The sequence below is a fragment of the Mus caroli genome, unplaced genomic scaffold (assembly GCF_978045245.1).
Source record: "Mus caroli unplaced genomic scaffold, Mus_caroli_1 scaffold_4, whole genome shotgun sequence".
Lineage (NCBI taxonomy): Eukaryota > Metazoa > Chordata > Mammalia > Rodentia > Muridae > Mus > Mus caroli.
This window is the reverse complement of record NW_028227259.1, coordinates 146,483,267-146,504,434: the sequence shown is the minus strand read 5'-3', so window position 1 is coordinate 146,504,434 and position 21,168 is coordinate 146,483,267. Positions and strand designations below refer to the sequence as shown.

Sequence of the window (21,168 nt, the reverse complement as noted above, 5' to 3'; positions counted from 1 at the left end):
CCTGCCTGGTGTCACACAGAACATGCAGGGCCAATCAGAGGGAAGGCTACTATGTCAAAACCATTAGTCATTCTGGAGTGGCTCCAACCCAGTGTTATTGATCTCCCAGGAATCACCTGTTTTTGTTTAGTGTCTATAGGGAAGTGGAAGCCCCGTGTGAAGTTCCGGGGGCCCAGAAAGCATGTTTATCTACAGAAACTGTCTTTGTCCTTTAGGTGACAAACTGTGCCAACTACAGGATGACACATCTACACTTCCCGGGAACATTCTGAGAGCTGACATATATGGTTAAGAACTCCTGTTCCATGCTGTGGCTTCTTTTTATTCGTGGGGACAGGTAGGCAGTGTGAGGGCTGCTCAATCCTGTATAAAAGAAATACGGCAGGGGCATGCTGGGATAAGATGCAGCCTGTGTACCAGTGTTTGACAGACTAGGCGCCTGCCTCTTTCCTCAAGATAGGAGAAGTTGTTGTTGGTGGTGGCGGTGGTGATCCAGCTATCCTCGATACACTCCCATACCCTTCTGCACAGGCATGCATTCTGTGCTTTGTAGCTGTGACATAGACCATGTTCCTTAAAGTCTACAACATCTATTACCAGACCCTTCAAAGAAAACACACACACACACACACACACACAACCCCAAACTATCTGGTCATCTCTGCTTCAGAACACCCTGGCCACAGCTGGAAGGTAGGTTTTAAATAATTCTAATGGATGCAAATTCAGTTTCTAGTATCAAAACCCAATATTATTTCTACTGCTCAGAGCAAGATTGGTTTCCAGCGCTCTGGTGTGGAGGACAAATGTAACTCCTAGCAAGGGGGTCAAGGACAGTGACAGTTTACCAAAATACACACATGCATTTTAGGAACTTGGCCATCTCTTAATACACTACCGAAAATCACCAGTCCCATTCTGCATACACGCACACATGCACACACACACACACACACACACACGCACACATGCATGCATGCACACATACACAGCCACACTCCCCAATGGTGCTCACATCTGCAATATCAGCACTTTGCCACTAAAAGGGCAAACTTGAAAGGTGCAATTCTGTAACTGCTAAATTCCATTTCATTTCAGAAGAACAATGTTACAGCTGCGGGAGATTAGAAAGAAAACCCGCAGATACAGTGAGAACCTGTACTTTTATTTTATTTTTTCAAAGACAGGGTGCCATGGTATTTCTGCTAATGGGATAATAAAAGAAGCCCACAAAAGAACTATAATTGTTCAATAAAACTAAAGTAGAGAATGAATTTTTTTTAATGGAGAAAAAAAAAGATCAAAAGGAAAAGATTAGTATACACTATCTACCCGATAGTCTTTCTGATTCTGTCCAGACGGGGGGGAAATGGAAATATTTTTCTTCTTGTCTGAAATAGTAGGTTTTTTTTTTTTTTCTTTTGGACAACTCAGCCTCAAAGAGCAAAGCTCAAAGGCCATGACTCTCCTTATCTCACCGCTCATCCAACACAGGGCCCTGTCCTTTCACCTCAGGAGCTGACAGGATGCTACTGCCACCCTGTGTCTGAGCAGAGGGGGCAGCTCTGTCTGACCTGAAGGCTGGCCATACTGCTACTTACTGGTCACATCCAGGTAGGTGTGAGTCTGGATCTCTCCTCCTTCATTACTGGCAAAGCACTGGAAGATTCCAGAGTCTTCTGGACTCAACTTCTGAATGTGGAGGCCTCCGCTGGGGAGAACTTTATACCTAGGGTTCTGGAGTTTGCTGAGGGGGACAGCATCTTTGTACCACTGGAGAGTGGGAAGAGGAACCCCTGGATAGGAACAGAGAGGAACATTGCACTCCGGGAGGTTTCCGTAGGCGGGGAAAGACTAAGTGTCTTCTGAAGCAGTCTTCTTGGACCACACCCCATCTATTGGGGACATGCCCCTCATCTTACAGAAGAAACCCACACTGAGAGGTCCGAAGAGGAAGAAGGAATAAGCAATGGCCGGGGGTCCTCCCGACTCTCACCTTATGGCCCTAGGTTTCCACCCATTTAGAAAGATTTCAACTGTAACTGCCCTTGAATTTAGGACAGGATTGATGTATATGATTCTGTCCCTGCTTGGAATGCTGGTCTAGGGTCATTGGGAGCTTCTAGATTGGGTGGACCCAAGTGGGAAGAATTGGCACCATTGCTGGGGCTAGGGCTAGGGCTGGGGTTCTTAACTGAATACAAATGAGGAAGTGAGCTGAGTACCAGCATTTATCTCTCTCTACTTCCTGACTGTAGATACAATGTGACCATCAGTTCCTGATGAGCTGAGTACCAGCATTCACTTCTCTCCACTTCCTGACTGTAGATACAATGTGACCATCAGTTCTTGATGAGCTGAGTACCAGCATTCACTTCTCTCCACTTCCTAACTGTAGATACAATGTGACCATCAGTTCCTGATGAGCTGAGTACCAGCATTCACCTCTCTCCACTTCCTGACTGTAGATACAATGTGACCATCAGTTCCTGATGAGCTGAGTACCAGCATTCACCTCTCTCCACTTCCTAACTGTAGATACAATGTGACCATCAGTTCCTAATGCTCCACATCCCTGTGGTGATGGACTGACCTCTCAGCCTATTAGATACTTAGTCACAGCAATGAAACAAATTGCTAATATAACTTCAGAGGCAGTGAAGATTGGGCAGGTTTGTATATAAAACTCTTGCCAGGCACTTAGCACAGGCTCTGTGGATACTGTAGGTACTTATTACTACAGTCAATAACAAAGCTGAGGCCACTTCAAACACCGCCTCATCCAATGAGCTGGTGGTTATCAATGGCCTTAAGGAAAGTCTATACTGTGGGGGGAGTGATTTGCAAGCCTTAGGGACACCCTGATTAAAGGAAGTGAGGGACATGTGAGGTGTCAGCTTGTGGACACTAAATAACTTGCTTTGTCCCTCAGATCCTTATGATGACAAGAAGTAGGAGGTGCAAGAGGCCCTGTACCTGTCCCCCAAGAGCTGAGTAAGCTGAAAACATGGCAGGGTACTAGACTAGAGGACTAGAGGACCAGACAAGCTCAGAACCCAGGTCCCTGCCTAGTATCCCCTTCCCCGTGTGGTGGTATCTCTGTGAGAGACAAGACCTGGCTTCCAATGTGGACATTAAGACAGGCTTTCATAACCTCGGGGGTATACGGAGGGAACTGCCTGCAACCTAAGTAGCACATGTGGACTTCTGAAGCCTTTCTTTGCCATGGCAGCAGTCAGTTCACATAGTCCAGGGCTGGTGGACCACAGCAGTTCAGTGCCTGGGGCAACCCAGTCTGGTAGGGAACATATAGGCCCTTCACTCAAACCTGTGCACAGCTAGGGGAAGACAGCTTCCTGGGGAATATCTCTGCCCTTCCCCAAGTTCAAGAAGACCACACCCGTCCAGAAAGTGAGAACTAGGTGTGCAAGAGGCTCCACAGAGAACCAGCCCAAACCCGTATGACATAACACACTCCAGAAATGCAGCGGGCATGGGAACCCAAGAAGATACAAAGAGTTAGTTCTAGAGTTTAGGTGCCTTTGTTCCTCAGTTTCCTTAGATAAAATGAATTTTTTTGGTTGGTTCTGAGACAAATCTTGCTGCACAGCCAGGCTGGCCTTCTTGCTTCTGCCTCCTAAGTGCTGGGATTACAGGCACGTGCCTCCAGGCCTGGCATTATAAAATGGATTAAAGTTTTAAAGAGCACATTTTGCCAGGATTCTCTAAGGCTTACGCAGACCCCTGACTCGATGTCAGCGTACGTGGGTGTAGAAGGCCCATTTGAATGAATAGAGCTAATGTCGGGAGCATTTCCAGATGATGTGTTCTTGGGCAGTCCTTTCCCTTAATTACGTTTCCTGTCACCTCTCATTAAATCAGGACAACTTTTTAAAACCCATTTCAAGGTAAAAGCATATGCAATTCATGTAAAACCTCATAATGGCGATTACATGATGTAGCTCTCACGGGGTGTCCCTCCACCCCCACCTCCCATGCGGTTTGTCTCCTCGCCAGAGTTAGGGGAAAGCTGTAAATCACATGATGGCAGAGCACTGTTCGGAAGATCTGTTCAATACACATTTACAAGTCTATGCTTAACAGTTTACCCTGCAGGGATTCTATGAAGAAGAGAGCCTTCTCCTGTCCGAGGGAGAATGTTGAGATTGTCATTTACTGAAAAATAATAGTTACTACGTGGGAGGGTGGGAGTGTTTCTATTAGGGGCAATTTAACGTCAAGTGGGAACCGTAAGCCCCACCGTAGTAGAGCCGTGCAGTAGAGAATGCACTTATTTCTAAAATACAGACTTCACATAGCTTCTCACCCTCAGAGCTACACTTTAGAGGCTGCTATGCTAGGGGAAAGAGGGCAAGGCCACCACAGTATGAAGTGTCTCTACTCAGCATCCATCCCATCCTTCTCCTGTCCTCCTCTATGGCTGCATTAACAGAGCTGTGACTGAGGAGAACAGAAACACAGCGTGCTTAGAGAATGACCATGATGAGGTGACCAGGAGTGGGGACCAGAGTCCGCAAGTTCTCTGCCAAAGAGGTCTGATATAAATCATGGGAAGGGACTTCTGGTCAGAGGCGACTGCGTTTACCAAGAGCTGTTGGGAGCCCCACAGCTCCCATTTCAGAGCTGAAGGTGGGGTTGGTTGAATACAGGGAGATGAATCTGCTCCTAGTCCTAGGCATTAGCTTTTGGAGGTATCTGAGTGTCATGGCAGGAGTTTGTGCTGGGGCACATGGCCATGGACTGGGTTTTGGACTTCTGTTGCATTGCTGAATGGTCCCAGTATTTGGTGAGCAGCTTCTACATGCCAGACACTTGGTGACAAATTTCCAATATTGTAACTTGTTTCATCTTGGAGGCTCTGAGTGTAACACTTAACCATGCTTTCTCTGGTGAAAGATTTCAACTGTGTGTAAAGAGATAACATCTCTCTTGTGAAACTGGGACAGTCACTAAACTGGTAGTGTGAGAAATATCTCAGTCTGGTCTGTTTTTCAGTATGAGGTGCCTTTAAAGCTCATCAGAGGGCAGAGACAAGCAGGAGGCCCCGGGTCCCCTGCTATGTCCTCTTGTCCAGGTGCTCCCAGTTCATGCTAGGGTAGATAAGTCACTAGCAGTCAGTCACAGCTCAGAAAAGGAGGGAGTCTCCAGCCACAGGACATCCATTAGATAAAAGCTTTTTATCCTGAACCAATTGGATAGGGAATTTAGGACTTTTTTCTATAGGCTGATGCCAGACTTAGCAAGTCGTAAAATAAACTGCTTCACATTGGCTACTCTGGATCTCCAGCACTCTCATTACAAAGTGGGGGTCATTGTTTCTCACAAAAGCAAAGCTTCCCTTCCAGCGTTTAGTGAGAGAAGGAGAACTATTTTTATGATGCCAGATCTAAACAGACAGGAAAAGAGCCTTTTCATCTATACAGGTCTTGGTAACGGATTGCCTTGTAAAGCCGGTAGTGTGTGTGTGTGTGTGTGTACATGGTGGGAGGGGCAGCATTATGCAACTCCCTGTGAAACCATATAGTAAAGTCCATGGACAGGGCAATGGGTATGGTGAGCCATAGGGAGGAGGGGACAATGGCTTGTGAAGCATGAGAGCTGCCCCAGAGCTAAAAGGACAGAAAAGTAGGAAATGTTCCTGTTCAAAATAATTAATAACGGGGCCTGAAATATACCTTAGTCAGCAGAATGCTACAAGCCCCAAGTTCCATTCCCAGTACTGCATAAACCATGTGTGGTGGCTCACACCTATAATCCCAGCACTCAGAGGTGGAGACAGGCAGCTCAAATAAGTGCTCAATCAAGGTCAATCAAGGGCAAGTCTGAAGCTGCCTGGGTTCTCTGAGAGCCTGTCTTTAAAAGTTAATTAATTAATTAACTAACTAATTATTAATAAAAATGGTACTCAATCCTTATCATCTGGTGGATGAAGATGGGTTTCCTGAGAGCCATGGTCTTAGGCTCACATACTCTGGGGAACCCAGGCCCTGAGGGGGAGTCACAGGGTCTTCTGTGTCCTCTGTCTCTCGGGCAGACCAGGGGTAAGAGCTTCCTAAACTTCTCTCCCCTCTTAATTACATCTTGCCACCCCGGGGCTATGTTATAGACAAACAAAGAAGCGGGGTCTTCACAATGACTTACTTCAGCAAGACCACAGGCTGGTTACTGAGTCCCATATTCCCAAACTTCATGCTCCCTGTCCCCCTAGAAGGACTTAAAGGTTGCTGTGGATAGTCACAGTCATTGACCACAGGTCCCCATCTGGGACTTCCCATACTCACCCATGGCTCGACATGGGATGTCCATAGTTTCTTCCACTTCCCCTAAAATCCGACTCTCTGGCTCAGCAGTGAAATATGGTGGCTCTTTAAACAAGGAGAAGAAAACAACCCCTAAGTAAAGACATGTCATAGCCTTAATGTGAAATGTCCTCTATAGTTCATGAGCATGTGAGCACTCATGGTTCCCAGATGGCGGCACTGTGGAGGAAGGTTGGGGAACTTCTAAGAGAGGGAGTCGCTGGAGGAAGTGAGCTTATGGGGATGGGTCTTGAGGCTTTGTAGCCAGACACCACTTTTTGTTTACTCTCTGTATGGATGCAATGCAGAACACCCAGCCTTCTGCTCCTGCCACTGGGGCTTCCCTGCCTGCTCCTGTGGGAACTGTGGGCAACACAACCCCTTTCTCCCTTTAGTTGCTTTTGTCTGAAGTTCTAATCACAGCAGTGAGAACATAACTAATGCACCCCCTCCCCCACCTCTCCCTTCCCCTCCCTCATCTCTCCCTCCCACGCCTCTCCCTCCTGCACCTCTCCCTCCCCTTCCCCTCCCTCTCCCTCTGTCTCTCCCTCTCTCTTTTGCTTTAGCTTTCTTTCGCTTTCTCCCCGTGTGGTATATGTGTGTGTGTTTGTGTATGCACGTGTGTGTGTCTGTGTATGTATGTGTCTGTGTGTCTGTGTCTCTGTATCTGTGTGTCTGTCTCTCTGTGTGTCTGTGCATGTGTCTCTGTGTGTGTGTCTGTGTGTATAACTGTATGTGTGTGTGTCCGTGTATCTGTATGTATATATGTGTGTCCGTGTGTCTGTATGTATATGTGTGTGTCTGTGTGTGTGTATAGGCCAGAGGTCAAGGTCGAGTGTCTTCTTCAATTGGTCTTCATTTTATTTTTTGAGACATCATCTATCATGGGATCTGAAGCTCAGCAATTTGGCTAGACTGGAATCCTCCTGTCTCACTCTCCTCTACCCTAGCACCAAGATTACCGATGTGCACTGCCGTAGCTGGAGCACAGGTCCTCATGTATGTGTAGCAAGTCCTTTATTGATGGAGCCGCCTCCCCAGCCCTCAGTCTGTGCTCTCAGGATTGTTCTAACTACATCATCGTTAGTCACCATCACGCTCACAGACTCAAAGTTGGGGAGCAGCAGGCAAAGGTGATTTATATTCTAAGGTTTCAGAAAGCAAATTACCACTCAGGGCGATGGCTACTTCTCAGTTTATGGGCTTGAAATCATGGAATATCTTAATTCACATTTTAGAAAGGGCATCCCAAGAGCTTCATAAAGGTATATTTACAGCACAGTACTTCGGAGGCTAGTTTGTTTCCGTACCTAAACTAAACACCACCCGTGAGGCATGCTGAATAGCCCTATAACAAGGGGCCAGGTCTATATCACGGAACAGCGCAGCCTATTAACTTTTTTTTTTAAGTCTTAGCAGTTCTCCTCCAAAATGTAAATTTAATACTTCGATGGAATGCAAAATAATAGTGGGGGGAGGTGGAGGAGGACGGGCAGAGACTCTCATCAATCCTTGGCAGGGAGGGAAACTCCCAGGCATTTTTCTCTAGCCTCCCCCTTGCTTGGGGAAGAGGAAATGGTGGCAGCATTAGACAATGAGTTTCCTTGGAGAGTAAATTGCAGCATTTCCCCCAGTTTATTCAGCAGAGTCCAGCAGAGGCATGGCCGGGCTCAGGAGCATTAAGGCGGCAGTGATACTTCATTATCACGATGACAAAGGCTCTGGTGTTCACTTTCTGCGTGATAATTAATTTCTGGAGACATCTTCTTTTCATTGTAATAGTGTTAAATGTGGATAATAAGGCTTGGTGTGTCTTCTATATTGACTACATCTTAAGAAGAAGAAAAAAAAAAACCCACAAACCAGGGTGGGACCTAAAGAGGGGAACAGAGATGAAAACATGAGTTCCAAGAAGAAAGGACTGAAGGTTTCTGAATGGACAGAAAGTGGGTACCAACTCTGCAATTACCTGGGCCTCTTGAGCAGGAGCCCTGCCCCAACTCCCCATGTGCCCTGTGGAGGTGGCAGTGGGTTCACTAGGCAGAAGCAGAACCCTCTGATAGGAGTTTTGTGTGTATAGACCGGCCAGGAGACGAGCTGTAAAGATTTGAAGTCCTCCCTTTCTTAGCTGGTCTTTGCACACAGATAGTCCCTGCTCAGACGCGTCTCTCTAATCAATAGTAACGCTAGCAGTACTATTTATGTTCCAACTCCACAGCGGTGCAGCCTGTCAAGGACCTTACGAACAGGTCATGGCCCGTATTCATCAGTGGACGCTAAATTCAATAGCTACCATCATGTTCTGATTAAAGGGATGTGAGGGCAAAAGGGGAAAAATTAAGTTAAATATCAACATTTGCTTGTGATTAATTACAGTTTCCATTTCCTCTGTCAAACATTCTATTTTCAGATAACTGCAGACTCAGGCACTTGCAAGTCATAATACAGGAGGAGCCCATATATCTTTTCCTCGGTTTACCCTGTGGAACTCTGTCCTCTTGGGATAACGGCTATAACCACCTTCATCAAAGCCCTTGTGACTTCCCCCAGAGACCCTCACGTGCTGGTTGACATTCCCTCGTAGAAGGAGGAGGCATGTAAGGTCCTTAGACCCTTATCTGAGATTTCAGCCACACCATCCTGCACCTTCTGGATCAATGAATATAATTCTCTCCTGGCTAAACATGGTTGCCTGGTTCTGGGAGGTGCCAGAGTCCAGACCAGGTGGAAAGTTAATGAAAGTGGGGACTCCATTTGTGTGGCCCACGGAGGAGTTGCCATCTACGATAGCATGCTATTTAGTGAGGTGGCTACTTTGGGGTTAACCATGCTTCTGTAAGTGACCCCTCACACATGCTCTACAAGTAACCTGGAAACTCACTGGTTCATTGAGCTAGACTTTATTGTAGTGTTGCCTTGGGGTATAGATCTGGTTTGGGTCTTCTTGGGTCTGGGTCTACAATAATCACCCTACTGGTAATGCCATCCTATACTGAGCCACCTACAGGGTGTCAGCCACATGGTCAACAGAGTTGATCCTAACTGCTCCTTCATGCTTCTGGTTGTGTGTGCACACACCTGTGCCTCGTTCCATGCACCACAGTCACCATGCAGGGTCATGTGTCTATACTGTATTGGAACACAGAATGGTCCTTCATCGTGAAGATGCCATCTACCCTAGCCCCTGTGCCTAGCCCAGGACCAATCTCCACTTTCATTAGTTTTTCATGTCAAGAATGTTATGGAAGCAGTATTGCTGTATGTCACTTGGAAGTGGCTGTCCTCATTCTGTGTGGTTCCCTTGAAATGTGTCCAATAGGAGACACACTTGAGAACATATACCCATCCTGAGGACTCCCAGCACCTCCAGAGCCATGGTATGGTGGTTTGAATAGAAATGTTCCACCTCCACGAGCTCATATATTTGAATGCTTGGTCTCCACTTGATGGAACTGTTTGGGAAGGATTAAGAGGTGTGGCCTTGTTAGAGGTGGTGGGTTCCTGAGGGTAGACTTTGAGGTTTCAAAAGCCCCCTCCCTCCAATTGGCTCTCTCTGCCTTGTGTTTCTGGATGGGGATGTAAGTAAGCTTGAGGTACTCCTCCAGTGCTGTGGCTCCCTGCTACCGCATTCCCTGCCCTGATGGTCACTGACTCATCCTCTGAAATTATGAGCCCTCCAATAAATTTCTCTTCTTTTTTTTTTTTTTAAATAGGTTGTCTTGCTTGTGGTGTCTTATCATGGCAATAAAAAATTTACTAAGAAGCCCAGGTGCTATTTATATTCTTGGCTTCTGAGGAGTGCACAGTGGCACATGACTGGGGATGGAGACGGTGAGTCCACACCATGTTCCTGGGGATGGACATGCATGAGGAGATGTCACTCACCACAAGCCTTGGCCAGGTAGGTGTGGTGCACAGCACACAGTCAGGCAGATATGCCACCTCCCTACTTTACAGCACCTCTCTCACTGATGTGCGGAAGGGTGGCCTAGAGGCACCAGGAAACTTTGTAAGCCTTCGGAGACACCTGTTACAGCTTGTTCCTGGAAGGCTGACAGGTAGGTGAGCTGACAGGCTAGAAGTTAGAGCTGCCACAGTGACACTGCCTGCTTCATGGCGCTTCTTCCCTGCCACCCATAAGCCACAATCTCTCTTTGTGGGTCCCTCACGCCAACCCATATTCAATGGGAGCTCTCGGGGGTCTTGCTTGTTTCCACACTGTCTACAGGATGAGGATGGTGGGGCACTTACTAGGTCTTCAGCTGTGGGGACTTGCAGCTGAGCCACAGAGACACCCTGAGGACAGCCATCTAAGGCACATGCCATTTTACCGCTTGATCTTCCAAGGGCAACTGGGTGAATCTGTCTGTCTTGGCAAATGAGAGGGAGAGAGAGAGAGAACGCCAGCCCAGTTGGCACAGGCTTGTACTGGACTGTTAAATATCGATCACAGCTGCAGCCAATAAAACCAAGGATAGAAACGGGCATTCCATCTTTAGAACTAAGATGAAGACATCAGAAGAGTCTCTTGCCCTGGGTGAAATCAGAGCTCAAAGCCAGCACGGGCTGAATGTCCTCCAGATGGCCCAGCTGCAGTACCAGAACCAGAGCTAGGACCCCTCCAAGTAGTTCAAAACTGGGGCGTTGACTGAAGGGGCTGGAAGCAGAGGTGCTTGCAGAACCGCCTCCGTGGGGGTGATTAATGCATACCCAGGCCATGTTGCACAGCCCTCAGGCTTGGTGGTGAATTCAGACTGATCCCCAGGCCTGTTCTGATAAGCACATTGCCTACATCAGCTTCCCTGCCCTCTAGAGGCCCAGTTCTGCTGCTATGCTGTGCCTTTGGCTGCAGTAGCTGTCCACACTGGGTGCCTCGTCCAATGGAGTGGGCAGAATGGTCCCCGAGGATGTCTACGCCAGATCCTCTGGGACCTGTGTGCTCTGTATGGGACACGGTGAGCTCTGCAAGTGGGATAAAGGTCATCGATCTTAAAATGGAGAGAGTGGGAGAGCAGGGTTAGCTGAGTGGCCAGGTCTCATGGCAGGAGCCCAGATAGTGGAGAATTTTCTCTACAAGGAAGCAGGAGAGGCAAGAGGTGGGGCAGAGATTTGAAGATGGAAGGACTGGAGGAAGGGAAGAGAAAAAAGGAAAATGGTGGGGAGAAGGGAAAGAAGAAAGGAAGGAAGAGAGAAAGGAGGGGGAAAGATAGAGGGGAAGGGAAGGATGGATAGGAGGGACAGGAAGAGGAATTGAGGGGAGAGGGAGGGGAGGAGGGAGAGAGACATAAACACCTACTAGGCTGCAGAATGGCTGCTCATCTATGACACTGTACCAGCCACTATGAGTGGCTTTGTTTTAAAATAGGAGTGATCTGCATTCAGGGACTCAGAATAGCTTTGCAAGAAAGAGATGGAGTATTGGTTGTTGTGTTGCTCAGTCTTCATTGTGTGCTTGTTGGATTTATTAACACCATGGAGACACCTCACCTCTGGGAGTGTCTTTGAGGATGCTTCCAGAAAGGTATAACTGAGGAGAGAAGATTGCCTTCCCCCAGTGTGGGCAGCACCAGTTTGTGTGCTGTGGGCTGTGTGCTCAGCTCAATTTAAAGCACAAAGTGAGCTGAGCACAAGAGTTCATCTCTTTCTGCTCCCTGACTGAGGATGCAGTATAACCCACTGCCTCATACTCCTGGACTTAAAGCAGCCAAGGCCAGAGACAACAACCACATGCATACTTGGTACTTGGCTTGCTTTCTCCACAGTCCAGGATCTGGAGTCAAGGATGGTGCTGCTGGCTTTAGGATGGGTCTTCCTACATCCATTAACTTAATTAAGACAATCCTTGACAGGCATGTTCACAGGTCAACCTGAACCAGCCAGTTCCTCACTGAGACTCTTCCCAGGTGACACTAGAGTGTGTCACATGGACAGTTAAAGCCAGCCATCACAGTTACCATCCTTTGTTTTATCCTGACCAAATTACCAATGTTCCAAGGATGGCGAGAGCATCATGGCTCTTAGTGTAAAAAGAGTGTGATGGATACACTCACTGATGTGACACATACACTCATTAATATGACATAGACACTCACTAGCCAGCAACACGTGCTATGGTGGTCATGCTAATGACACGTGAAGCCATTCTTTCAGCACTTTTATGGTGAGCTTGCTTCATTGACTCTCCCTTGTTTCAGCCTTACCTACCACCTCTCCATGTCAAGGATCAGAACCAAGGCCAAGAATATCAAAGACATTCATTAAAGCTCAGCGACCAGGTACCCATATGGTCAGAAGTGAACCCTAAAACCTATGCTTATATCTCCCTGCTACATACCTTGCTACCATGTGCCAACTGCTACAGAGCACAGCTGAGACTCTTGCACAGTGACTTCCAGGAGATTCTCAAGGGACACCTAGTCTTATTGACAGGCAAGCTTGCCAGAAGCTAAAGGATGGATAGGTCAGTCACAGACAGCTGCTCACAGCCTGAGGCACCCATCCAGGGTTTGCCTCCAACAAAACTGGCCCCAGACACTGGCTGCAGAGGCAGTGCTTGGGAGATGGCTGAACTGTTCTTGCTCTCTAGAGCAAGAAGAGGCAAGGCCCATTGCAGACTATGGACAATCTCCAGCATAGAACTGCATGGTTAGTAGTAGCAAAGCACACAGTCTATCAGCAGATGCAGGGGTGGAGCTTCTCCTGGGGGGGGCAGCACCAGCACTCCCCCCCCCCCCATGGTGGGTAAAGTTGGTTCCTATGTCTGAAAGATGCCACCAAGAAAGAGAAGGTGGTAGCAGAGCAGAAAGTTGTACACCATAGGGAGGCAGCGGTCATGTTACACAGTAGCCTCTGAGTGTCAGAGCAATGGCCCAGAGTCTGGCCAGCAGGGAGATGTCACAGCAGAGGTCAGGAGGAAAGAGGGACAGCAGGACAACTGAGCAGTGAGGAGGTCAGGGGACAAGCCTCAGGGCTCTACAGGGTGGACGCCAGGCACCTTCTAGTGATCAGAGCTTGGAGTCCTGTTTAGACTACAGAAATTGAGCAATTCAGCTGGAAGCTGACAGGCAGGGCAAACAGCCGCCGCCGTCTGTCTCGTCTCATCAGTGTGAAATATCCATAATTGGAAGGCTATTCCTTTTGCTTCCATTCATCTGCATGCTCATATCAATAGCTCTCTGCCCATCTCTGCTGGTGACAGCCTGGGAGATTGGTCACGCTTGCTCAGAATCCCTCCCTGATGTGGTGGCCGAGCTTGGTGACAATCCCTGAGTCCTTTGAATCAACAGAAATGCTTTCTTCAGTGTTTTCTCCAGTGTGACCCAACCACAAAATTTCACCTGTCACAACAACTTCTAAACAAAAGGGGATTGAAGTCAAACTTATTCAGACAGAAAGTGCTGGGGACAAGAGGTTGCTCAGTGGTGAGGTACTGACTGCACAAGTATGGAGACCTGAGTGTGTGCCCTCAGCACTCATGACAGCGTGTCCCTGTGACTCTAGCACAGAGGGATGCAGCAGGTAGGAACAGGAGGATCCCTGAAGCTCGGCAGTCAGACTAGACAAAGTGGCAAGCTACAGGTTCAGTGAGACACCCTGTCTCAAAAGCTAAGGGAGGTGGTTCAGTGGTTAAGAGAATTTACTGTTCTAGCAAAGGACCCAAGTTCAGCTCCAAGCACCCACATCAGGAGGCTTGTACCTGCCTTCAACTTCAGCTCTGGAGGAATCAACACTCTCTTTGGGTCTATGCAGGCAGCTGTACACACACACACACACACACACACACACATTTTTTAAACCTCAAAAATAAGGTTAAGAGTGACTGAGGAAGGCATTCAATGTCTACACATACATGAACATGTGCACACACATACATTCATCTACAGACAAAAGAATTGGAGTGTGTTTCCATATCTTTCCAAGCCAGAACATGAGGGATGGTGAGGGCTAAATGCAAAAACCGATTCTGATGTGAATTTGAGATCAAAGTTAGGATGATAGATTTAAATACTCGAGGAAGGAATGGTGATAGAGGCAAACATTCCCAGTTTATAGGGAGATAAATTTCCTCCCTTGTTTAAATTACCTTAAAAATGTTTTTTAACACAATAGAGTCCTGTCTTCCAGAGATTTACACATAACAAATTTTAATTTTGGTTCAATCTATAATGGACTGTGCTCAGACAGCCATAGATCAAGCCCAATGGAAGTCTCTGCTGAGAATGGGATATGATTTTCACATCTATATCTAGCACTGGCAGCCAGAGGAGAGCTCAGACCCTCGGGTGGGATCAGCAGTGATTGGCGACTCTGCCCTGTGGCTCCGATTCTCTGATCACCCTCATGACCTGCTCTGGAGGTTGCTGGTGGGCTGTATGTAGCAAAGTCACAGGGAGAGCGCAAACCCCTGTCCCGATGGCTAACAGACAAGAGACTGCTCAGGGCAACCACCTTCTATGCAATGCTCCTTGGTGCTGGCTAATTTCATAGAAATCTATCTGCATTTTTCTTTTCTTTTTGCAAAATGGCAAACTGCAAAAAAAAAAAAAAAGGTGTTATTGAAGGAGTAATTCTCTGGAGAGGCCTTTCTCCCCCGTCCATTTCAATGCCTTTCATTTCTGACAAGAGATGGAGTGAAGCTGCCTTTGAGGCAGTCTCTGTCAGCAGTGGCTTCTGCTGAGGACTCGCAGGGCAGCAGGACAGCAGCTGCAGCCATTTTAAGAACAAGCTCGTGACCATGCAGGAAGCTGGGAAAATCAAGTGCGGGTACTTGCCTCGCTGTGTGATGCGCCCATATCATCATCTTGTGATAAGCTTACAATTCCCTCGGCTGCAGCCCAAGCCATGCTTCCAAGACTGTGATCTTCCAGTATTTAGTGGTGACTTGGAGCTTTTGACTTTATCCGCCCTCCCCACCTCCAGGTCATACTTGGCCTGTTTTTTAAAAAAATGATTGCTGTTCTTACATTTCAGTTCAACCTTCCGAGTCGACATCACATAGGCTGACTTCTGAGTACAGATCGTGAGAGCCAGGGAGAGTTAGGGAGAAGTTTGGGGCAAAAGAGAGGCCAGAAGAGGCAGGCGGTGGCTGTGATGAGGACACCCCCACCTCCACTGTCCAGCTTGATGGTAGCAGGTGATTGTGGACTGAGGGTGAACTGTCCCCCCTGTGCTCCCGTTTCCAATGTTTGCTCCCCAGGCGGTGGTGCTGTTTTGGGACGGACACGTCAGAACTTTTGGTGGTTACAGGGGATAGACCTTCAAGGGTCATAATCTAGCAGGGATTCTGGGCACAATCTTCGGGGCTGCAGGGACTCACTACCAAAAACAAAGCCAAACTATCCACTGGGCTTTCCCTACCACGGAGGACTGTATGCCTTGTAATTGTAAACGAAAGCCTGTCCTGTCTTGAAGAGTTTCTAGTAGGTGCTCTGTCCTAGTGATGAGAAAGGCGAGAGGCACGGCTATGTTGAGAAGGTACGAGAGACATTCCTACTTTGGTCCAAAGCAAGTGGGATTAACTCGGAAGATAAACTCTACCATACCACCATTTACATCATTAAAGAGAAGGTCGGTGGGGCCCAAGGAGATGGCTAAGCTGGAAAAGGTGTGCTCAGTCAAGTCTGACCACCTGCGTTTGATCCCCAGGATACATGGTGGAAGGAGAGAACTCACTCTCACAAGTTGTCCTCTGACCTCCACATGCATCCTGTGGCCTGTGAGCATCCCCTCTCCAAACATACACATACACATACAATCAATCAATCAATCAATCAATCAACCATCAATCAATGTCATTAAAAATAAAGGTCAGTGGGGACTGAGGAGATGACTTGGCAGCACACTCACTGCAATAGCTTGAGGACTCGCTGCTCCCACATAAAAAGCCAGGGTCAGCAGTGGATCATCTATAACCCCAGGGCTGTGGGTGGAGGGAGGCAGCTGGATCCTGAGAGCCAGCTATGGAGCCAGTCAGTCTAGCCAAAACGGAAAGCTCTCGGTTCTAGAGAGAGATCCTACCTCAAACAATAAGTTGGAGGGTAGCAGAGGAGAGTCACCTGATGTCAACCTCTGGCTTCCACATCTGTGTACAGAGGTGGCACACGCGCACAAATACATCAGGTTAGTGGGATACACAGCAGCTCTCTTGTCTGCCTGGCACTGTGGGAATGGAGAGCTACCTGAGGATGCAGCCAGCACCACTGCTGGACTGAGCATTACCTATGATGGAAAGGAAGGCTCTGGCCCTGGCTGGCTCAAATGTGCTCCCGCGGAGTGTCGCCTCGCACACGTACATCCCGGTGTCTGCTGATGTCGGATTGGTGATGGTAAGGCGCCTCCCGTAGCTGTGTAGTCCACTTGTGAGCCGAACTCCGTTTCTCTTCCAGTGCACACTCAGCTCCTCCACAGGCCTGCGAAAGAGCGGAAGGGCACCGGTGACAGCGAGCTGCGAATCACGTGGACCGCAGTAATAATAATTTCAGGCATTCAGCACGAGCTTGACAAAGCTAATTCTACCAGGAACCATGGCGGGTTGAACAATGGACATTTAAAAATCAATCCAGATCCTGCTCCACTCCCTCACGGCTCGCCTCAACGAGACATTCTGCTCAAGGGCTATTGAGCAAGGATAGCTAATTGCAGCGGCAATGGACCATACATGCTAATGATTCCATTTGCCCAGGAAAAGAATGCTTCAAATAAATACTAATAGGGGACCTACAGATACACGGAAGGTGTGACCATCTAAACCTCAACCTAGAGTGACCAGGAAATAGGCAGGGCATGCCTGGAACTAGAAGGGCAAGAGGAACTAGCTTTCCTTGGCTATACAGGGGTTTGGCTCATCTCTCCCCCTATAGCTTGAGTCATTGTTGCTGAGGAGGTCTCTCCATCACCAGGAGCTAACCTGAAAAGCTCCATGCACTGCAGAGACAGTGGGAGGAAGTATCTAGCATGAGGTCCCCTGCATTCCCTGACATGCAGTGCCCCAGGAGAAGTGAGCCTGCTGCAGTCTGAAGTGTGGAGCTCATACGCTGTTCTCCACATCACTGTCTCTCCACAGGAGGATATCCAGGTCCAGGCTCTTTCTTATTTATTGGAGTGTATGAGTGTACATGTGCGTATATACCCAGAGACGCTAGAGTAGGTCAATGTGATTATTATTTATACCTCTTGCTACCTTAATTTTTTGAGAGAGGGTCTCTCACTAAACCTGCAGCTTGGTGTATTGCTAGGCTAGCTGAACCGCAGATCCCGAGGGAATCCTCCTGTATCTGTCTCTCCAACGCTAGGATTATAGGAGTATGATAACACATCTGGCTTTTATGTGGATTTTGGGGAGCAGAACGTGGGTCCTCATGCTTGTGCACCAAGTATTTTACTGGCCAAGCCATCTCCCTGGCCTCTTGTCCATGTTCTGTTGCCTTTATTTGAAATGCCCAGCCTTTATAAGTACTTTGTATTTTGGGTTTTCCCCCTCTGGAGTATTTGTATATTCTCAGTGAGACTGCATAAGGATGGGAGCCAAGTCTGAACATGAAATCCATTTGTGTTTCATCTGAAGTTTACACACTTAGCCCAAAGGGAATCCCATGCTATATTCATTCTTAGTGCATCTGTGCTTTGACCCATCAGACATATGAGATCGGGTTGGAAATTTCCACTGCAGCTTGGTATCAAGGCTCCAAGTCCCAGATTTGGAAGTATTTCAGGGTCTGGGTTTTCAGATGACAGATGCCCCACCTAAGTTCCCATGCCCAGAGCACACCCTGTACCTGGCATTGGCTATGCACTCCAAGGTAGTCTCACTGGACCCTGCTACCACACTTCTGTTGCCTGGGGCAACCACGATGATTGGAGCCATGGCCTCGTGGGTACCAGTATCTCCTGTGACAGAGAAAACAAAACATCCATGGAACACTCCTCAGAATGGAAGATGGGGTGATGGGGGAAGGACAGAGAAAGGGCCATGTAAAACTACAGCAAGAGGAAACTCAGAACCTATGACTTACCAGGACCCCTCAAGGGAACCCAGCGTGGGATATTTTTACATTGCCCCTGGCCTCCGTCAGACTGCAGGTGATGGAGTCTAGGCACAGCCAGCCTTGTCTGCCGGCCACCTGTCACCACTGGGCACTTGGGCAGCGGCAAGCTTTCAGGAGCTTGGCATTTTCTAAAATGCTTCCAGTTATTTTTTTCCATTGATCTAAGCATTTGTTTATTGACATCACCTGGCATACCCACTGTGGCAGTTAATCTTAATTGTCAACCTGATGAGATTTATAATTACCATGGAAACAAACCACTAGGCCTGTCTGTGAGAGGGTTTACTAAAGTAGTCTAAGCGAAGTGGGAAGACCCACCCTGAACATAGATGGCACCATGCATGGCTAGGATTCAGGGCTGAATACAAAGCAGAGGGTGAGCTAGCACTCACACTCAGTCTGCTTCCTGTCTGTGCATGCTGCACGCTCCTGCTTCCCCAACCATGCTGGACTTTCACCCTCAAACCATGAGCCAGAGTCAACTCTTGCTTCTGTAAGTCCCCTTTGTCAGACATTTTGTCATGGCCAGAAAACTAACTAATATGTCCACTATTTTCTAATCAGTTCAGCTGGACAAATATGCCATGGGTTGGGAACTCTGATAGGTACAGGGTCACAGATCAGTCCTGGTGACTCCCAGGGTGAATTCGTTAAGTCATCCAAGTGTTCTCTTCTCTCCACAGTCACCCCCGGCCCCTTTGCTTTTCTGCTACATAAATACCTGGAAACCATCTCTGAGTATCAAACTATAAATAATTTGAGTTCAACTTATAGAGACAAGAAGGAGAAAGCTATATGCAATTTTTGCTGCTTCCCCCCTAAAATACAGTTAATACATCAAAATAAACCACCCACAGTAACTTTACTAATTTTTTAGGGGAAATCAAAACCAAGCATTTATAGAGTAGGGACTTCAACACAGGGTGTGGATGTAAGAGACCGGGAATAAAAACAAATTTAAATGACCAAAGAGCAAAATACCCTCTTTGGTCCCTCACAGTGAACAATTAGCATGTGGGCAGTTATGGCTATTCAGAATTCTGGCTCATCTGTGGTAGACTCACCATCTAGAGTGCTGTATCTGGTGTTCCTTGCTTACAGGGGAACTGGTTTTATACTAGAGGTGCATATAAATGACAAAGCAGTGGGGAAAGAGGAAGCGAGGAGTTGGCTGAATCAGTAAAGTGCTTGTCCTGGAACCTCAATCTGAGTTTGATCCCCAGACCTATGTAGAAAAGCTAGGTGTGGTGGTGCATGCTTCTAATCCCAAAGAGGACCTCTTGGGATTAGAACCTGGGGCTCGAGCCGGGCGTGGTGGCACACTCCTTTAATCCCAGCACTTGGGAGGCAGTGGCAGGCGGATTTCTGAGTTTGAGGCCAGCCGGTGGTCTACAAAGTGAGTTCCAGAACAGCCAGGGCTACACAGAGAAACCCTGTCTCGGGAAAAAAAAAAAAAAGAACCTGAGGCTCTTCGATAAGACGGTCAGCCTGGCCAAGACAGTCAGCCTGGCCTACCTGGAGGTTCAAGGGCAAGAGGAGACCTTGTCTCTCTTTAAAAGAGAGGGAAAAAGGTAGATGGTACCTGAGAAATGATACTCCAAAGTTGTCCTCTGGATTCTACATGCATGTACACACATATGCACTTTCACACATCTGTGCTAGCATACACACACACACACACACACATTCACACAAATGGAGCACGGGAGGTGCTGAAAGAGGATCTCAAGTTCAAGGCCAGTCTAGTCTACATAGTAAGACCTTATCTCCAAGACAAAAATCAATTAATCAACCAATCAGTAATAAAGGGCTGGGTTGTTAGCTCAGCAAATAAAGTGGCTGATATTAAAGCATGAGGACCCGAGTTTGGGTCCCCAGCATCCATGTAAAAAGCTGGGTGAAGCCCTACAATTTCAGCATTGGGGAGGTAGAGGTAGCCTCCTCTATCTGCGGTATGCTAGCCAGCTTGTCTGCCCAAATTGGTGAGCCTTGGCTCAATGAGAAACCCTGTCTCAAAACTCAGATGGAGGATGATTAAGAACAATATTTGACATTAATTTCCGCATTCACAGACTCACATATGAATACCTCCACCCCTGCACATGTGCACAAACATATTAGCTCATAACACACATATATACAAAAAGACCAGCAAATACATATTCTTAAACATATACATTGATTTAATGATGGGAGGTCTATTTTTATACACCCTTAGGTTCCTGGGACACATGCAGCAGCCCTGGCCTTTCCCAGACCATAGGCCCCTGAAGTCCCCTCTTCTTTAGGACTCCCCTGGGAACCTTCCTGCTGATGCCTTCCCTTAGAAACTTCGGGGATGGCTCACCAGATGTCAGACTGTCACGAGGGCCGGAGCGTATGCTATATGGCAATCTGAGGAGCACCCGGCTTGTCACCTGTGAAAGCGGCTGATGAGGAGAAACGACACAGGGAGCTAATATTTGCAAATGGTTATGAGGAGTGACGGAGAGCAGCAGCGGGAGCCAAGAGGTCACGGAACCACGTGCTCCCATGTCATTAATCACCGCACAGCCGAGACAGCAGAGAAGATGAGAAGATGCCCACACCCGTGGTTACCACCTGGGGAAGATGGTCTCAGATGGAGCCTCTCTTGCTTAGGCTAAGCAGACTGTACTTTAGGCAGCTCTGTGTAGCACTGTCACTGAGCAGAGCTAGGCATCTTTCATGAGACTAGCCGTACCTGCTTGCAAACCCCAGCTGGGCTTGTTGGCTGTTCCATTCCCCCTAGAGGTGGGGAAGAGTATCCAGTCACTCCCCTCAGC

The 21,168-nt window shown here is 47.8% G+C and overlaps 1 protein-coding gene across 2 annotated transcripts in view; it reads right to left on the bottom strand.

Moving 5' to 3' along the window:
- Positions 1 to 21,168, bottom strand: part of Sdk1 (sidekick cell adhesion molecule 1) — a 967,445-nt gene that overhangs the window by 262,989 nt on the left and 683,288 nt on the right. Inside the window, exons 6-9 of one of the 2 annotated variants that reach the window (XM_085837397.1) lie at positions 18,095 to 18,206; positions 16,539 to 16,729; positions 6,303 to 6,386; positions 1,602 to 1,796 (exon numbers count right to left, since the gene is read on the bottom strand). In XM_085837397.1, coding sequence (XP_085693523.1) covers positions 1,602 to 1,796; positions 6,303 to 6,386; positions 16,539 to 16,729; positions 18,095 to 18,206 — 582 coding nt within the window. The remainder of the gene's footprint in view (positions 1 to 1,601; positions 1,797 to 6,302; positions 6,387 to 16,538; positions 16,730 to 18,094; positions 18,207 to 21,168) is intronic. The other variant, XM_085837398.1, reaches the window with a different exon arrangement.